Genomic DNA, 20,867 nt, shown 5'->3' on the forward strand with positions numbered 1-20,867 from the left:
CAGCTCTCATCCAGTTTGTAGGTAAAAATGGAAATTTAAAACAGTGGGTTTTCAGATATTTACTCTGAAAACGGTCTGATGGACTACTGCGTGGTGAGCCTGGGGTTGTACTAAAGTCACCTTGTCAGAAGAGGCTTGAACAAAGTCCCTCTATATAGCGGGTTAGCTCACATTTGGCATGAGAACAGTGTAGGTAATTGGAAGCTTAAGATGGTGTTGCTAGTCAACGATACATGTTAGCAAACAAACCAGGCTTAACTTAACTCATAATGCATGTGCTATGTACGAGATAAAGCTTATGCCTTAATATTTCTTATTCTTTAGGCGTGAAAGTTGAAAACTGGTACGTTGCATGCATAGCAAACAGACTTAAGATTGATGTTTTCCTCTGTGTTACTAGGTTTCCAATGTAGTCTCAATAAACATTAATAAAAATAATAATTCTCGGTAACTGATGACTGGATTCTGCCAGGGAATATACAGAGGACTGTCTGGAATGGCTGATTGCATGGCAGTTACCGCTGAATAGTTGTCACATGCGGTGTTGGATGAAAACCTGTGTCTTTACTTTGTAATCTATTTAATACTACTTAACAATCCATTTCCAAAGAGAGATGTTGTGCAAAACAGATGTTTTCGTCATTACGCAAATTAATATACATACTTTCACAGGCAGTGAACCATTAGAAACACGTGCATCCATATTAGTTTGATATTGGAAATGAGACTGAGACTATTCTTAATTTCACCTCAAGTCTGGACCAAAACTGATGACATAATTACTTTTGACATTGTAATGTAGTATCACTGTTGAGAATAAATGTTGGAAACATTTAGTAGTTAAGCTAATTGATTGTTATCCCTTCATTAACTGATCATTTGGATGTTTCATTCATCATCTGAAATGCATTTATTCTCTCTTTCAGTAGTTAAATTTAAGTCCCTATAAAAATGCTTCAGGTTTCCAGTTGGTCAGGCCTAGAATTCATTATATCATGAGAAAGTGTCAACCACAGACATCTGTGTGAAGGATATTCTGGCTTCTGCTCCCGACTTGTCCTTGCTGTAGTCTTATTGTGGGAGGTGTGATTTGTTTCCAAGAGAGCTGAAAGTACACAGATATTTTTAGCCAGTAATATGAGAGATGAATGTTCCCCGTCTAAATGCTAATCCAATGTTGACTGTAATTGAAGTGACAGTGGTCCCAAGGAAGTTGAAAAGCCGTTTTAAATTGTTAAACACACAAATTGGTTTACTACTAAGTTATTCCTTACCTTTGTATGTCTTTTTATGTATTTACTATACGTTATTTATAATTACTTCCCTTAACTTACTGTGGTGATGTATATTTATTGCAATTTAAGTTAAGTCAGAACAAACTTTTGTGTCTGACTACAATGCCCTTTCACAGTTAATTACACAATATGAATTCTGGACTCTAACTGAAAATGTATTTGACATACATTATGGAATAGCCATTATGCACATTTCATCCTATATATTCCATTAAAACAAAAACCCATATACCTCTTCTGTTCATGATCTTTTGTAATGATACATTCTATGATGTTTCACTTTCTATAAAAATTCTATAAAATGAGTTATTTATTTCCTCCCTGATTTTGTAAGAGTGGTGTAAAGTCCATGCACTTGTCACACTGCAGTTTCTCTTGTTTGAAGGAAATCTGGTTATTGATTTAGTTTTTCAGTATTAATTATTTTGGCCTGTTTATGTCCATGAATCTGGAAAAACTAATTTCACCCAGCTCACCGCTACCACCTCAGCCCGGGAGAACTGAAGACACGTGCTCTCTAAATGTGCATTGTCAAGTCCTCTGCTTCTTTTCATACTGCAAAACTGGAATGCAAACAGCAGGATTGTCATCTTCTGGGGAGGACTCCCCCAGTGCAGTTAATGACATTGCCCAGACACCCAGGTGCCCAGCCAGCCTGAAGCTCACACAGACGACACCACCGCATGCTGATAACTCTGCCAACTGCGCCCTGTCCCAGAGTTCCCCCAAACACTGTGACCTTATGGCAAACCCGAATTTGAATTGGTAACCTCCAGCTCACAGGGCACATCCTGCACTCTGAGGCGAGACATATACTGGATGAATGTGTATTTATGTCCGCCATCATTCTTTGACTTACTCTACCACCACATTCATTCAAAATGGGTCAACTATGGCATGTTTGTGCAAGTCATAAAAAGTGCTGATATCTCTTGTGTTACAATGGCTTTTACAAGTCATAAATTAAAGAATGTTTTATACTTTCCACCTAAAATAAATGTAAATGCACTTACAAATGTTCAGAACCAGTACATGCTTAAAATTGCCCTGCATTTGTGATAGTTGGTTTATATTTGTTCCTTTATTCTAGAACTAGAAGCACACCCTGCATAGATCTTGTGAGAACATCTGGATTGTCGTCATTGAGCTGATGAAAACTTGAATAGGGCCAAGCCTTTCTAGAAACGTTCAATGGGTGTGGAGTATTTTTTGTTTGTTTTTCTTCATTCAGATTGTGAATTTCAATTCCAGTGATCTTATTTATGAAAAGAAAATGTTCTGCTTTGAAAAACTGGCCTCATGTGTCTAATTGGTGCTCCGATTTGTATCCATTGTGCTTGACACTGCGTTTTGCTCAATTACAGCTAGGGCTCTTATAAGAGACTTCTGTGATGCCCGTTTGGACCTGTTCAGAGACACCTTTTTTGTTTTCCCCCCCTTTCAAATTCAGGTCTCCCAGGATTTCCAAGTTAATTCAAACACAGGACCTTTACATCTGATGACCATTATTTCTTTATTGGTATCCTACATTGTCTTTTATAAGAGTGAAAAAAATATATTATTAACCACGTGTCATCAAAAGCCTCATCCCTGTCTCTTTTACGAAATATAAGGGCCTTCATTAGAAACATAAACGTCAGTTAAATGCATTCTGGGCATTAAAGAATGTCAGTTTTCTTGTTCTGTTGTCTTGCTGTTTTGGCTGTGCACTTTGTCCCTTATGAAGAAGTCTTTCAGGATGTGTGTGTGTGTAATCAATGAGAGACTGAATGGGCTCTTGGACCATCCTGTGACATTGTCCATTTATGGTGTGAGGGTGCTTGGCTGGACATACTACAGCATAAAGCCGGAGAGAGGTGTAAGTGCATATATAGATCATCCAAAAGGAAGCAACAGAATATGAAAACACACACAAGCAAAACAGAAAAAGTAAGGAAAGAAGTAATTTTTACTTTTGTGTTGTTTTGTTTGGTGGCTTTATGACCATTGACCAAAAGTTAAATGGCAGTCTTTAGCCTCTAACATACCACATTAGAACATGTATAGGACTAGTGAAGTGTGGTGTTTATAGTTACACAGATTAACACCTATTTCTGCATCATTTTTACATTTTCACTCCACTTAAGTCAGGTTGGTTGACATCTTGCACCACTGAGTATATCAACTGAAACAAGCTCGAGGACATATAATATGAAAACAAAGCTGAATTTTATTAGAATGACAGAAATAGCGACACTGTATGAGAATTTGGTTTGCTCCTTAATGTGGAATATCCCTTTGGTCTTTTTTTTTTATACATATGATAATTTGGTCTTCATCAGTTCAGTTACACCATTATGTTAGTTAAACACTGGTCATTCCTTGTTTCAAGCACACATATCAGAGCATTGTAGGAACCCACACTAACAAACTGAAGGGATGCAGATAAACTGTTTTTCTCTTTGTGTTTTCTGTCAGTTGAGGCAAAAACAAAGACCCTGGTGTTTAAAGTCTATTTTCAGATACCACTGAGGTTATGGGTAGGTGACACAGAGACAGTGAGATACACCTTATCAAAGCTCAATGTTGTATTCTACACCAAAACGGCACAGAGATCTGCTACTGAAATGCTTAAAAATAAATACTTGTGAAAACCTTTAGAATTAACATTTCTGTAGAAATGCATGTGAGGTTTGGTTGTGCTGTGAGAGTGACTAAAGGGCTGTTCTTGCAGTCACTTGAAATGTAAAGGAAAGCTTTCATTTGCTTGGAGTATGAATTTACTTGTGTAGTGTGCTGGATCTCAAATGAGCTGATCATGAGGTCCAGTTACACACTGTTTAACTTACATAATGCTGGCATGGGCCTGGATAACATAAGGCACAGGACCAAACCTGCTTGACCATTACTGGATAGCCTTTGTACACTGAGGTTGTCTGTCCAAGCATCGGTCAAATGTATCCGTAACAAGATTATATCTATCATCAGTATAATGCCACTCAGAGGTCATCAGTAAGAAATTAAAACATGAAGAGAACTGGCAACTTCATAAACAATATTTTCTTATACATGTGATATTGATAAACAGTATCCGTTTTAAATTAGACAAAGCAGGCTACACTGGAAAATGTTATTTTATAACAACTTCACTCTTACATACATTTTTTCAGAATGGACTCCCTTTCTTGTGTGACACCAAACAACCCAATATATTTAATGGCTTTTCTCTTCGTTTCAAAGGTCTAAATCTCCTGCTCTGGCAGATGTGAAATTGTTTTCGGAGAATGCCCATGACATTCTTCTTTGAGTCGACGGTGCCCTTTGACCTGCTGAGGCAATGGAATTCATAACAAAGATTAAAATTCCTAAGGATGTACTCATAGTACATTGATCTAGGTTCTGCTCTTGAAGAACATGCTTTTTTCATCAAAAGTACTACTTTGTATAGATAATTATTTCACATACAAAACAAAAAAAAAGTCCATTATATACATCCTCTAGCCCATATTACAACCACAGGTCCCCATTGTACTGGTTGTAACGGCCATGCATGTTTGCTTGTACGCCAACATCGATATCAAAAAGCGCCCATCGTATTGCCAAACGCATATTTTTCTGGCCATGCGGTCAAAATAATGATGTGGACATTTTGGAAATTTTCAAAATCCCTCGAACAGTTGGTCAGTTTTCCTCAGGTTAAAAAAAGAAAAAGAAGAAAAAATCTTTAAACGTATGAGTGGTCCACCATAAAATGTTTTTTTTTTTCTTTTTTCTAGAAGCTTATTTCGGTAGAGATTCCCAAGGCATACGTTATTTTATGTTTTATATAGGTATTTCTTTTAAAAGGTCATGAACCAGTCATTCGTTGTGGGGTAACTCTGAGTCAGTCACTAGGGAGTGTCTTCATACGGGTCGGTCCACTGCGTACTGGCAAGGGCTCAGGTTGGAGACCGGGTTCTGCACCGCTGGATAGGCAAAGTTGGCATGCTGCTTGGCCTTCAGTCTGAGGCTGGCCAAGCTGGAGTTGCACGTGTCTCTGTACATGTAGGGGCTGGCTGTGGTGGCGTAGGGGCAGGCGCTGGCAGACACGGCCGAGTTCAGGGTGGGGCTGTTCAAGTTGTTGAGATTGCTGAGGTTGTTGAGGCCTGAGCCGGGAACGCCGGTCACCGCCGAGGGCACCATGGATGAGGCCATGTTCATGGTGGAGATGGAGCTGGGGGGTGAGAACATGGGCTGCGAGGAAAGGGGGCTGACGTTCATTGAGTTGAAGAAGGGGAAGCTTTTGGCTGACAATGGGCTGGTGGCCAGGCTCTTGGTGGCCCAGTTGTTGTAGGAGTAGCCCGAGTACATGTCGTCGTAGGGCTGCATGAGTCCGTTGAACTGAGCCCCGAAGCCATTCTTGCACAGCTCCGCTTGCTGGTTTCGCTCCCTCTTCCTCCACTTGGCCCGGCGGTTCTTAAACCACACCTGCGGAGGCACAAAGAGAAGACACTGAGAGAAGCCCTCTGATGCAAAGAGTTTTTACATTAAAAAATTCCAACAAAAAATAGGACTCGCATCTCCATCTAATGTTAGTAGATAAATGGTTGGCACATTCCACCACGAACATGGCAGCATGAAGTGACCCATGAATGCATTGATCTTATTCTAGTAAATCATGTTGGATTATATTTTTCCAACTAGAACATTTCATGTAACGATAATCCACCAACAATTACATTTGGTATAATGTTTTTGTTGTTTGCAAAAGTTATGCAAAGTGTTTTCCACAATACAAAATGCCTCATTTTCACTATCTGTGTGTCTCTAGCAGTGTTTATTTAAAGCACATATGAAGTAAAATTGCCAATAACTGCTAATTTTTGTAAACAAGTCACACCTTTAAATGCAATGGTATTATTTAAAAAAAAAAAGTCTGAGCTCCATAAATGAAAAATCCAACAACAAATGATGTACGTTTATAAGAATATATGGAGAAACCTTATTTTAGCTTGTGCTGCAGGCTGAATAATCAGAAACAAAGTATAAAGAATAGTGTGTGAAAGAAAACTCAAGGTTTGTTGCTTTCTTTTTTAATATGCAGGCTCTCATTGGGATTGGTATGCACAGTGCGCAGTAAGCACACTGGGTGGCTTTCCTTTATTACTTTTGTTTAAACTCATAAATCAATCCACATTGACTGATAAGGACTGTGTATTGATTTTCATTAAAGCCACTTGGCACCTCTTTCATTGTAGCTGTGAAACACGTGCAATGAAATGTCCAAGTAAATAAAGCAAGTGATTTGGGGACTATATATAAATATATATTTAGTAAATATTTATAGTGTGTATATATGTAAATCATAAAAATGTGTATGTGTTTGTATATATATAAATAAATAAAAAAAATATTCATTAGTATAATGGGCCATTCTGTCTTAGACATGCATTTAATATCTGAAGCAGTTTAGCAACGAACTTGAGCACACCTACAGAATATTGTTCTTAATTTAGTCAGTGTAATATTACATTTTCCTAAATATGCAAGATATTGAAAAAGCATACTCGGAAATGTGAATTTGGAAATTTCTGTAACATCTCCCTTGAGACTATAAAAAATAATAATAACAAAGCCATTAAGTAAAATTGTATTATTAAGCAGTCATGTCAAATGTAATTCATTAAAATTATTAAATTCTGAGTTAACGTCAGAGTACTTAATGAAAGAAATGTCAAGAAGATAGTGTTTTCTTCTCATTTTGTCGACTATAAAGCCCTATTTTTAGAGAGCACAGGGAGATTAAACTTCTCAAGGTAAATTTCAATTGGATAATTTTCTAATTCAGTGAAGGGAGAAGGACATGTATGTGAATCATGGCTTTAACTGGCATTTCATATTAAGGTGATGCATCTATGCGTAAGCATATATCATTTGTCTGAGCAGTAGGAAAATCATTTGAATTTTCCAGGAAACCTTCTGTGACCCCAATGTAGTCCTAATTGTATAAGTAGTTCAGTACTGATGTTGACTTCACATTTTGATTTCATTTAATTTAGTCTCATAGTAAGTAAGATGCTCTTCATACAAAGAGTGGTGAGCACTTGTAATAATAATAATTTGCCAAGTCACGTTGTGAAATTGTACGCACTGGGATCCTTGACTAATCAGTCAGATGATGATTATAGCACATGAGGGAGTCCTCATGGACTGAAGGGTCAAATCTTAATCTTCATAATTTCTGTCTTCCCTCTTGACCAGGTACCGATTGTATAAAACATTTCAAGGGACTTTATAGTAATGATTTTCCCTATCTCTTCCTCTGCAAATATTAAAATAAAAAAAAATATTTTGTGCAGCTTTAAATCTTAATGGGGGGAGGGTAAAATGTTTATATTTTAATATTGAGAATATGGCTAAGTCTGTCAGATTTAATACTTCAGTCTGTTTTCATCTTAAATGATTAGTAATTCAATAAGGAATGTTTACAGAAATCTGATAATTTAATAAATATGTTTCAGCAGTCATTCACTGCAAAGAACATTAAATAACTGTTAATCCTTCCATCAGAGTAGTAATATTGAGACCAGGAATAATTTGACCAATCATAATAACACCTTTGCTTATTAGAGACATTTATAGCAAGAAGTGTTTATTCCTCAGTCAGGATTATAAAAAAAAAATGTCCTATGTTTTTGCCTTTGGAAAAGTAAAAAAACAAAGGGATTAAGAATATTCAGTACTTCCAACACATACTGAATTTCCAATAATAGTGTGACAATCAGTCGATTTAAACTTGACATAATATTACTCGCAATTCCATAAATACATCAATACATATTCCTTAAAACTATGGAATGAGAAGTATTTGATTTATTTACACACCAGAAAAGCCCCATTGAAATTTAATTTATTTTGAAATGGATCATGGGGGCAACAAGCCTGAAATATTCATGTACAAAAAAGAATAATAAAAAAATAACGAACAAATACAAATATGTATATTACATATCTTGTCAAGTGTGATTATATTCACACAAAAAAATATCAAATCATCCTAAATATTCTGCCTCCTTAAAGTGCTGCACTGTAAAATAAATAAATAGATAAATAAAAAGATAAATACAGCACTGTGGCGCTTGGCATGCAAATCCTAATTCACCAAAGACCTTTTTTTCCACTCACTTTACATGCAAGTGAGAATTCAAGCTGTGTTTTGTTAGCTTTTGTAATAGTAATATATTCTAGCAACAACCCTAATAATACTGTATGTAAGAGTGAAAACATAACCATGTTGTAGAGGCTCTAATTAGCAGTGCTCCACCAATACTCCCTGAAGTATTGAATGATTTGCCCTGTTAGTAGTAAGGCTTTTCAATATGCATCATCTCTACAATAGTAAGATTGCCAATACAATGATCTTGGCACACAATGACACCAGCACTCAAAATAGGATATACAGGCAACAATGAAACAACACACACACACAAAAAAATCTCAAATTACTTCATAAATGTGATGAGTTTGGTTGTTTTTTTAATTCAGACAGATTTCAGCCTTGTGTTGTCAGGACCCACAGTGTTGATTAAACAAGTTTTTGCATGCAAGCAAAATGGTAACACTGTGTTTCTTTTTACAACAAACTGCAATCTGTTGATTTAATTTGGCTAGGCTACTAGAAATACTCATCTCTTGAATGATTTCTGTTTTTCTTGGTGGAGAAGCACATTAGAGATATAAGAAGAGTTTGTGCCGAACAAGGATTAGAAAATTCATAAGGTCTCTGGCATATGCAGCTCTGGAAAAAATTAAGAGACCACTTAACATTGATTTCTGAACTTGGAGTGGTCTCTTAATTTTTTCCAGAGCTGTATATGTATTTGAGGAGCTTATGTTCTGTTGTTCCTTCCACAACAACAAAGATGCTATGCTATGTGACCTTTTATCTGGCCAACATGAACTTGATCTATTGGTTGTCGACACAGTGATACCATCATCCATCAGAGTGTTAAAATATTGTCAGGTCACCTTGTTCATAGGACAATAAAAACTATTTTCATCAGGTAAAGTAAAGCTCTGGCTTCACATGGGGCTAGCTTTATACAAACCCCAAGTTATTAAAGTGAGGAAATGATTCTTCAGATATTACATATATTGAAGAGTTCAGGGACAGATCAGAACTCATTTTGGTTGTTTTGAGAAAAAATTGGTTGCAATAGTATCTGGCTCCTAAATTATTTATTATAGAAAAATATATTATAGGATAGTACCTTTACGCGTTAGGGAACAATAGGTGCATAACTCAAAATGTTCTTTGTGGAATCTTCATATTTATCGATATAGTTTCTGCTTTCTCTCTCTGTCTCACTCTCATATGTGTATCTATCAATCTATATTGTTATGTGACTGTATATGCATTTCTGACTATTTAAAAGTTCCTTTACATAATGAAATCTGTCCTTCAGATCACTTGTCTTAGTAAAATCAGAGAAAGGCTACCTTAATGATTGTCCTTTAAAAGGCGACAAGCAGGATGAAAAGGAAACGATTTGTTTTAATTTATTTAAAACAGGGCAATGCAAATTAGCTGGCCCTCTGGAGCCAACTTAATTTCCTGACAGTTTGCTTTATGCTGCCAATTTTCCTCTCTAGCCTCCCACGAGTAATTGGACTCTCCACTCTTCGCAGTAACCAAATACGACGCCATTGTGATCTCCCACAATTAGGGCAAGAGACGAGCACAAACAAACAAATATTGCGATAAACCTGAACCTGGCAGTTATCAACTAGAAAATAGACATGACATCTAATTTAGGTGTATATTTTCATTAGGTAAAAGACAAATCAATACAAAAACTGTAGTGTATGTTACGCACCCGGACCCTGGCCTCGGTGAGGTTGGTCCACACGGCGATCTCCTCCCTGGTGCTCATGTCGGGGTAGCGGTTCCTCTGGAAGGTGGCCTCCAGCTCCTGCAGCTGCTGGCTGGTGAAGTGGGTCCGTTGCCGGCGCTGCTTCTTCTTCAGGGACCCGTCCTCCGCATTAGATTCGTCCGTCTGGTTTTGATGGGATTTTTCTGTATCTGACACAAACAAACAAACAACAATCTTAATTAATTACTCATTTTCATGACAGAATTGATGTAAGATTGCAAAACACAGAACTGCCAACTTAGTCTAAATTCTCAATTTATCTATCAAGATATATATGGTCAGTGTGCACAGTATTAACATTACTAGCCAATTAATAATGTGTTATATAATGAAAGATTTTAGAACATTTCATAAAGTTGTTTTTTTACTTGAGTTCCATTTTATGAACAGTTTAAATTATTCAAAGGGCGCGCACAAGATTAAAACTAAAAATGCGTCCGTTAATCAAACATACATTCACATCTTCTTATTGACACTTGTTTTAAATTATTCATTATTAATCTTTATCCGTGCGAGGTTCCTTGCCCACATAAGATGTGTAGGTCTGTGCATTATAAAACGAAGATTCGACACACTTACTAGAGCAGTATATAAGATATAAGCCCTTTGTAAAATAATAATAAATACATCAAAACATGTATTCTATATATAGGCTATCCAAAACGTAAGACATACTAATAAAAGTAAGTTAATGTGTTAAGATTTATGGTTACTGTTGCTACAGTTTACGTTTGGTTTATCCTGTTTCCAACCGTTTAAAATGTAGAGCAGTGAAGATTTTGACAGTAATTTAGAGAGAGGATAGACTGTGCCAGACAAGTCTGTTAATTCCTTCTACTTTGGCCCGAGAAACCTGACTTGCTGCTGTTTTTTTAATTCCCCACTATGTAAAGATGCGATCATTTGCGATGTTAACACATTGTGCCGGTGGCGACAATTCATAGAGACCCATCATTTATTTTTGTTTAGCACCTGTGGTTATTGCTGTGCGTTTTAGCAAGATTTATTACCAAATAAGCACTGCGGAGAGGTCTGGAGCAGACTTCCAGATTCATTCAAAAATAAACGGTATTAAAAATGTTTCGTTTATTTGTTATTAAACCGAATTACAAACAATAGTCGAACAGTAGCAAAGGATTGGTAGTAATAAAATAACCTTGATTTAAGGTTTATTTAACAAAAGGTCGGGAGGGATTTTAATTTTTCAGAAGGTCTTTGAATTACATGAAGTAACTTTTTGGGTAAGTTTTTTATTTAATTTTTTATAACCATTTCTATTGTTACACTCATCATTACATGTTCACATCTCTTGGTGTGCTTGATTTTGTATTATTATTATTATTATTATATAATGTATTTATTATATTATTATATAATAATAATTACAAATACGATTTGGTGGTAGTAGTGCTGATGACATCACGTTATAATTCGCAAATAAAGGAGAGCGTAAAAACAGATTAACAAGACACGTATTTATAAAGCTAAATGGCCGTCATAAATTGTAATTGTATATTTTTAAAGATAAAACGTAGGCAAACTATTCCGTCCTTTAATTATAAATGTAATTATATTTGTGTATCCTTGAACATAACAAATGCATTTTAAACTGTAACTGGACTATAATTTTACAAAATTGCCATTCAAATGATATTAACATTTATCAATATTTAACTTCATAAACTTGAGTAGTAGTCTACTACTTACCGGTAAATATTACAACAGTTGGTATTAAATAAAATAGATATTTATGTATTAATTCATTAATTTATTAATTAAAATTAAAATTTAGCTATTCTTACCCCAGACTCTCATTTGGCTAAAACAAAGTCACATGTATATATTAATATACATTTTCCACAGGGTTAATACACAATAATGTAATAATCAATCAAATAATATAGCCTAACATCTTCGAATATGCTTATAATAATTACCACGTTTACCGCTTTTAACTCCAAAACCTTAGGTTTTATATTAAATATACAAATATGTACATAATTAACAACTATCATTACAAACAAATCAACCAAACAAGCACCTGATTCAGATAATGATATATTTCTGGCGGAAAACAAATGCTTAACAAGTACAGAAATTATTTTGCAAGTGAAAATCAAAACATAGTTTTTTTCTCTATACCTTCAGGAATTGCCCTGTCGCCTCTTAACTTCTCAGAATGACAAAGTCCATTTTGTTTCCTGGCAGACTCTTCTACCACTGACATTTTCCCCCCCGAAGAAGGACGAAAATAACCAATGATCCCCGATGAACCAAACAAGGTTGCTGTAAACGCCGAAGCCAAATAGTAAATGTTATGTCTGCTAAACTCCTGTCTCTCTGGATCCGAGCTCTGCAAATTGAAGACCCCACAGAAAGAGCTAAATTAGTTGGGCCACTAATCCAGGGATCAGCCTTTTGTGACGGGGCAGGTTTGGGGCTGTTTGGCAAAGGCTTAGCTCTTGGGGAGCTGCAGTTATAAATGAACAACGGGCTTTAAAAGACTCCACAGCCACCTTTAAAACCAATAACGTCAAAGCCCTCATGATGTCAGCCTGTAAACTGACACTGACTTAACCTGGTCATTCTTTAAAAGTGTTTTTTTTTTTTTTTTTTTTTTTTTGGGGGGGGGGGGGGGGTTAGATAAAATAAAAGCCTTCAGACTACATTACAGGTCAGACACGAAAACATGTAATCGAATAATGGCTTAATTAGAAAGACACTATAAATATAAGAAATTATATTTTGAAGATTAAGGCCAAAACCTCGGCTCCTGTTTAAACCTGTAAGTATAATTACATCGGTTTTAAAAATCCCATGAAGACTAAAAAATATTTAGTGAATACAATGCGGAGTAACAAGTCCAATCACTAAAATATTTTGTTGAACAGTACAATCAAGATGCAGTGTTTCCTAATTAAATACCATTTTCATTAAGATTCATTCGTTTGAAAAGTAAAACTATTATTATTTTTTCAGGAAATAAATGTACAGATTAAATTCAGTGGTGGAGGGGAAGTAGTATTCGTTAACTTTCTGTGTGTATTCATAACTGACACAACTTTTGCAACATAATCTATTTTGGAATTTTGTTTATCTGAACGAATGAAAACAAAAATATATTTTATGTACTTTTTGTCGGGAATTAAGTTTATCTTCAGTCCAGTGTGCGCTTGAAAACTACATGTAATTGTTTTCAAAACAATATAATAATTGCCCAGTATTTTATATTATTCTTATTTTATTCCCTATATAACTAGTATATTAATATATGAAGAAGAAGCGTCTATGTATTTAATAGTATTTAACCTCTTAATGAAACCACTCCATTAGGTAGATACTGTGTTTAATGAATTGTGATTTTCGGTGCGGTCTTAGGTATAGACATATTTAGACAGGGGAGAACTGCAAATACATATGAGAGCAATAGATGGACATATTTAACTAAACACATTTGCATAGGCTTCATAAATGTTGTTTTTTCACTGTCAAAATAAATACATAAATAAACAAATACATTCGGCTAGTTCTAAATATATGATACATTCAAAACAGTGGGAAAGATCATCACGTTTTGTTTTTACGCATTACAATAGTGTCCGTTGGGCATACCTTTTTTATACTTTTTAAAAACACCTAATTGTTGGTGCGAATATAAAACGAATAGAGAGTTGTTCAGTTTATTTTTCATATTTTCTATAGCCTGTATCCTGTTATGGTTCCCAGATATACATCTTTGCACTACTAAACAATTAACATTTGATGGATTTGTTCACATATCACATTTTATCATGAATAATGCTCACGAATCTCAGTCGAATCCTAACGTCATTAATATAGTTTAATATGTTCTATAAATTGGCCAATTGTATTAGAGGATATTGCGTTAAGTAATTGGAAAGCCATTTGTTATTATTTGTAGTATACATAATACAGTACAGTATACTACTTCACAAATATTGTATAATGTATACTATATTTGTGTTTACTATATACTTTACTGTAGTACAGGAGAAAGAGGTGCGGTTGTAATCTTTGTGCCGTTATGACTGTAAATGATCGTTACCAGCAATTGTAGCCTATTGTTCTTACATAACCTGTTTTATCATATAGACAATGTATATTTGAACGTACTGGCTTTTCTTGTATATATGCAAACGTGATTTTTTTTTAAGAAATATGTCTGCTGTTCCCTGGATGAAATGCATGCATCTCTTGCAGAAAGGATGGCTGGAGCTGCGTGACGCGTGACGCGAGGCGTGCGGTAACTGTCTCGCGCCGCCGGGCTCCCCGCGGATGCGCGAGGAATGCGGTGTTGCTGCGGGTGCGGACGCGTGAGATCTGTCAGTGTGAGATTAAGAAGTCAAATGTAAATATTTTTCAAGGAGTGCGCTTAAATCCTCGCATCAAACAGAGCTCCCGCATTTCTGCCCACTAACTCAATTAACTTTAATTAAAGCCTTCCCGTTTTCATTAATGCAAAGACGCAGCCCGAAAAGCCATTAGGGTCTTGCAGACTTCAATGCTTAAGAGACAACGTTATAATTATCCTTCAATTAAACAGATGAAAACAACAGCTACAAGATCATTTCTGTTTAAACAGGGACTCCAGAATTGTATAGTTGGAAATAAATCGTGATATTTTTTAGTTTGAACTGATTTTTTCCAACAATTATTACTATGAATCTTACTAATGATGATGATGATGATGATTACTAGTCGTTGTCTATTAGTGGACTGGTTGTAGTAGCCTATTAAAATTAATCATTTCTAATACATTAAATGATGAGTCTGTTTGATCAATATGCTGTCTTTGGTATTGAGAAATAAATTAAGGAACAAGCTTGAACGCAGCTATCAACTGCTTGAGCATTGGCACCGCAGTGTTGCTATGTGATCTCGTACTGAAAAACAGGTTAGAATTGCATCCTAAATAGCCCATCAAAGGCCCGTACACTTCATCTGAAACTAGCTTTGGCTCCCTGGCCCAGATACTCTCGGCTCTATTTCTGAAGGCTTGTTAGGAAGCGGATTTACGAGCGCAAACTGCACCGCCAGACACGGCAGTAATTCAATCTGAATTTATCAGCTTGCTGCCTGGAGTGCATGTGGAGCAAGCACCTGGTTTATCGGTTTTGAATTATTATTTATTTGTTTAAAGTTGTACACATTTTGTGTTTAAGGTTTCCCGTTCAACTAAAACTCCGAATAATTCGTTTAATTGTATTAAGTGTATTGCTGTCACTGTTGTTGTTTTTTCCATCTTTTCATTTGGATTTGCAGCATGCGTATTTTCTTTACCTTAAATAATGAGCATCTCCAGAAACTCTCTCCAGAGTAAAACACATAAAACTGTGCATACTAATGCAATAGTATTACCCCCCCCCCCAGATAATTAAGATTAAGATAAATGTTATAAATTACGATTAAGTCGATTAAATAGATTTAAAAATAAATCGGTGGCAACAGTTCTAAAATAATTTTAACTTGATTTTTTTTCTGATAAAGCAACAGTTCAAACAATTCAAACTATACATAGTATGATTATCAATGACTGGCCTGATGCCTATAAACACCCCCGGCCTAGAAGGATAACTTCAACGTGTCTTCTGCCATGGAGTCCCCCACTTGTACATTCACATACAAGACATATACGAAGAAAGTCTTAATTACCTTGGAAACCTATCTTTATTAGGCCATAATATTTTGTTTCTGTGGCTCGTTATCATCCCTGGTCTCTTATATTTGAATCCAATGTACACATTTCCATGAAGAACATGAACGCATGAATAGCTGTGCCTTTGTAGTCGGCTTACATAAGTCAAACTGCCGAGGCCTGGGAGAATAGTTTGATTCTGGATAATGTCATTAATTTGTCTGCCTGGGCACATAATACATATTTACGTTTTTGCTCTTCCACCGTCATCTATCTCTCAGACAAGCGGTATATTACAGACACGAGCAAGTGTGAATTAGCCAGAGCAGATGTGTCGACCTATTCAACCTCAGCCCCTATAGATCATAAATAGGGAGCAGAATTACAAAGCAGGTGTAAAGTGTGGTGTTGGAACCAATTGGCAAAATGCAGAAATGAATGGGAGGATTTGCTTTTTAGGTGGAAGAATGCTCTCTGTCGATATAATATTTGAAGTACTGGAACATAGCCTGTGAAATCGAAGACATTTGAAATCACAACTTAAAACATAATTTAAAACATTATCGATGACATTTTACGGAAATAGGCGATCGCAAGATGGCGCTTCTAACAAGCAAAAGAAAGTGTTCACTCTAAATATGTGCTTGGAAAAGCTACTGAGCGCAAAAATAATTATTAAAAAGGCTATGTTTCGCTCATTTATGTTAACAGATAGCCTATACAGTCCCCGATCCTTCCGAACTACCAGTATGAATGGACTAAATAATAGGGTAATGACATACATATGCATATAGGAATTTACAGCATCAAATCTTGGAAAACGTTTAAAGCTCACGATAGACTGAAAACGTAATTATTCCCCATCCGTATAGTCTTTACGTTGACATTAGAGTGCCACTAATTGGATGCATAAAGGTTAATTATTTGGAAGTAAATTGGATAGCCTCTTGCGACAGAGCTATACACTGAAAATGAGCTTTATTGATATTTGATGTATATACCCGTGGCCTTACCGCTGTTGTCTTGGCCCTTGCATCCTTGATCGTGTTGAGGGGTTCCGGAGTCGGACAGGGAGAGCGCCGGGCTGCGGGCCTCGCTGTCCGTCAAGAGGTTAAAATCCATAACTGGGGCCGTCAGCCTCTGGAAACAGTGAAGTGACACACATCAGCAAATGCTCAGATGTTTAATGCATGATTTAAACGTCAACCCTAAAGTACATGTTTAAGCATACCAAAGGTAACTGTCATGAGAAAGCTATACAGCCCTGCGTTTTATCAGTAGTACTCAGATAGTTCACCAGGGCAACACTGCGATTTTTAAGAAAGTATAACCATCAATTTAAGGTCAGCTAAGTAATTTGACAGGTGAATCCTAAGCCCCCCTTGTCCAGAACCACAACACTAATTGATCATTAGAACATTTCCAAATTGATTGTATTTCACAAGGACAATTAAAATTGCGATATTCATCCACATATTATATTATTATTATTATTATATTATATTATATTATTATTTAATCAATGCAAGTCAAATGACTCCGTGAAATACAGGGTACATTTATTTTTTGTAAAATGTTGTATAGACCAGACCTGACAGGAAACATCTACTCATTGGCCTGTGAAAAATGAAAGAAACTGAAAAGTTAAACTACAGAAGCAGTAAATCAAGATATCCACTATACAAATGAGCTGCATTTTATCTCACAACACTATTCCTTTTTGTTGTTGTTTTATTTTTGGCAATTGCAGTAAAAGCTTTGAGATTTATAGGGGACACTTAGGATTGAAATAACAACCTCATGAGAGAGGTTGATGCGTAATGGAGCCTAAAATAACAGGACGTTTATTTATAAACGGCAGTTAACACCTTTCAGACAGTGACCAAATCAGACGCTCAAAGCTTCATGAGATTTATAGTGGCATTGCTGAGGTTAATGACAGGGGATGATTTCAGTCTCTTTAAACCAATGCGTAGCTCCCTCTCCCTTAAATTAATGTCCACATAGTAAATAAACAGTAGCCTGCTTATAGTTGGGCAGACTGGAGTTAGTTGTTATTGGAATATATTAGCACAGTGTTTATATTTCCATTAAAAAAAATCTATTTAGTCATGTATCCTTCTCTATAAAAACACTAATCTCTCACACACAAAGTAGTTAATTTCTACAGTCTTCTTTAGCTCAGGTACGGGGCTTGGTTGATAAGCCTGGTGAAATTTCAGAATGACATTTGTATGTTAGTAAAGTAAAAAAAAAAAAAAGTAAAAAAAAAAAACAGTTTTATTACTCATAAACCAGTCCAGTTTCTGGAAAGAATACTTTCAGTTATATGGTATGGAGACTTTAGGAGTCCATTCATAATGAGTTTGTAATTACTTCAGGTAAGCATCAGCCAGTAGAACTCATAGGCTCATACCGAAGGTTTATTTTCCATTGGCACATGACCTTTTTTTACTTTAAGATGAGCAACATCATTTGTATACAGTACATTCATAAAAGAACATATGGCTTCCAATTCATTATACCAGATACCAGATGTTTTGATGGTGTTGCAGCTCTGCAGTCAGACAGAAAGTTATACAAAACCCTGTCCGGCAACATGAATGTAAGCTGTATGCTACAGGAGCCAATATCTGCAGAATCTCATTCCTGTACACGGTGATCTAGGCATAATGTCCTGATATATTTAAGTTAACTGTGCATCACAGAAGCACTGATACAGTGAATGACCAATACCAGAAACATTGTGTTTTATGACATGAAATACATTGTTATATTGTTCCCAAAACATTAATTAATTCCAATATTTGCTTAAGAGGTTAATGAAACATTGTTCATCGGAGCAGGTAACTTCCATCATTTAATTCTGAATATAGAATTAACCTATAATTAAATTCATTAGGGGAAAAAAATCAGAGTTTAACCTGAATTCTTCTTGGAATTGACTGCTATCAACTGACTGAAATGATGTTGCAGAAAAGAGACCTCTACACTGAAAAGGAATTTGACAGTATACTTTGGCCCACAGCCTTGTATATTGGAGTGCATTGTGACACCTATTAAGCTGATGTGATTGAACAAAAAACACCCTGGCAGTGAGGTTGAGGGCTAAACAAAGCAACCATGTAGAGAGCAAAATTAGTAATATTTAAAGATTTTCTTGTGATTCTGTGTTTGATTGATGGCTGCAGTCTCCTTTCAGAAAATGTATATATTCTTTACAGATTTAAAAAAAAAATGTATGGATCAGTTGTGCCATTCATCTTAGCGGTTACTGTGTATTTAGAAAAACAAAGTTTCCATTGCTTGGATTTTCTGTGTCACATCTGACATCCACGCTCTGTCTGAACTTGTATTCTCCGGCTGTTCAAATTCATCACAATTTTCTCCTCAGGACTTATTGTACCTACAAGACTCATACTAATATATAATTTCACAAATATATAGACGAAAGCATTGACATTAATTTTTGGCATATCAGAAGCAGTTGGTTACTGGCACAGATTCAGAAGCATTGAAAGGTACAGTCTGTTTAAATGTTTTAGATCCCATTTCCAGAACCATTCAGCTTGTGTGTAGCCAGAATTTGACTGCATTTCCATTTATTTTCCATGTACCCGTGTTAGCTGCCAATAGTGAGATGAACATTCTTGGCAAATCAGTAGCTGGTGCCTAGCTTGATTCCAGTAGTTGTAGTGGCAGCAAGAGTATATTCTGTGAAGGTTAGGAAATTAAACTTTCTCATTTTGCTTAGGGGAGAAGCATTACAGCAGTGCTAATAACATTTAATTCCATAACTTCATTCTTACTACTTTATCTTGTAAAATGTGTAGTGGGCAATAAAAACACTTCCTTGGCCTGCATTGTTGTTGTTATTACTACTACTATAGTACGATTATACTACTATTATAAAGGTGGTATTATACCAAAACTTGAATTTAAATATGTTTCTAAAAACTGACATCATATAATATAATCACTCAGTGTTTTGTCACCTTTATAAGAGTAGTATTCTATCCCAAATTATAAAGCCATGTTTATCGTATTTAAATATTTGTTGCTTAATTTTTCAATTAAAATATTTACTTAACCATGCAAAGTTAAAAAAAAAACACATAAAAAACCTATTCAAACAGTAAAAACATAAATCTTAATTGTTGATGCCATTGTTGTTGCTCAGCCCAAGTCACATTGAATGGATAGCTGTTTTAAATGAGGTTAGAACAATTTTCTTATGATATTCATACTATACTATTGCATTGCACTGGAGTGTTCATACACCACAAACTAAAATTGTTCGTTCATTAAATATTTATAATATGTTTTTTGATGTAGGATCACCTATAATGGAGTATCTCAAATTTGACTGAAAATGTGGCATTTTAAATCCTTTCTGGCATCTCAAGTTTGCCAGTAGCTGCAAGTCACCCTATTGGAGATTTGTCTCTTGACTGGAAAGGGGTTAAACCAAGACAAAATTATTTGAGAAACCGGGTCAGTTTCCATTATTTTCTTCAACTGTCTCCAACTATTGCATGAGATATTTTGTTTAAAGAGTCCATAAAATAAAATGCCTGTTCTTCTTTAGCTGCTCTGCGATGGACCCTGCTTCACTGTCCACTGTGTTCGAAGTGGTTATTGAAAATGGATAGATGGATGCATGTTCTACTTTATTGAATAGGTATTTGTTTTTAATGTAATAATAACTACTGATTGGCTTTCTACCAGCTTTCACATTTCTTTAATTTTGATTTCATGTTCATTATATTTTTGCTATTTAATTTGCATTCTAGCTACAAGCGATAATGAAAACATGGTACTGTCACTTGATTGTCTACCTTAACTCTGCTTCTTGGCCAATTTAGAACTTAATTTTCATGAAAACAGCAAATTGAAAATGTTACTGTGGCAATAGGTATGACTCTCAGGAAGAGAGAACAGGAAGAGCCAACACAGTGAAATGTTCCTCCCTAACCCATACCCAAGTAATAAAATATGACTAATTGAGAAGGTCAGCCTCTTTAC

General features: G+C 35.6%; 1 protein-coding gene across 3 annotated transcripts in view; it reads right to left on the minus strand.

Annotated features, from left to right (window-relative positions):
* Window positions 1-3,486: 3,486 nt before the first annotated feature.
* pitx3 (paired-like homeodomain 3) overlaps window positions 3,487-20,867 on the minus strand; it is a 29,545-nt gene continuing 12,164 nt past the window's right edge. For 2 of the 3 annotated variants that reach the window (XM_066693315.1, XM_066693316.1), the window contains exons 2-4: window positions 16,856-16,982; window positions 10,130-10,335; window positions 3,487-5,741 (exon numbers count right to left, since the gene is read on the minus strand). In XM_066693315.1, coding sequence (XP_066549412.1) covers window positions 5,178-5,741; window positions 10,130-10,335; window positions 16,856-16,964 — 879 coding nt within the window. In that variant the 5' untranslated portion in view covers window positions 16,965-16,982 and the 3' untranslated portion in view covers window positions 3,487-5,177. Of the gene's footprint in view, window positions 5,742-10,129; window positions 10,336-12,328; window positions 12,822-16,855; window positions 16,983-20,867 lie in introns of those variants that run through there. The other variant, XM_066693317.1, reaches the window with a different exon arrangement.

This window comes from Amia ocellicauda, chromosome 20 (assembly GCF_036373705.1).
Source record: "Amia ocellicauda isolate fAmiCal2 chromosome 20, fAmiCal2.hap1, whole genome shotgun sequence".
Lineage (NCBI taxonomy): Eukaryota > Metazoa > Chordata > Actinopteri > Amiiformes > Amiidae > Amia > Amia ocellicauda.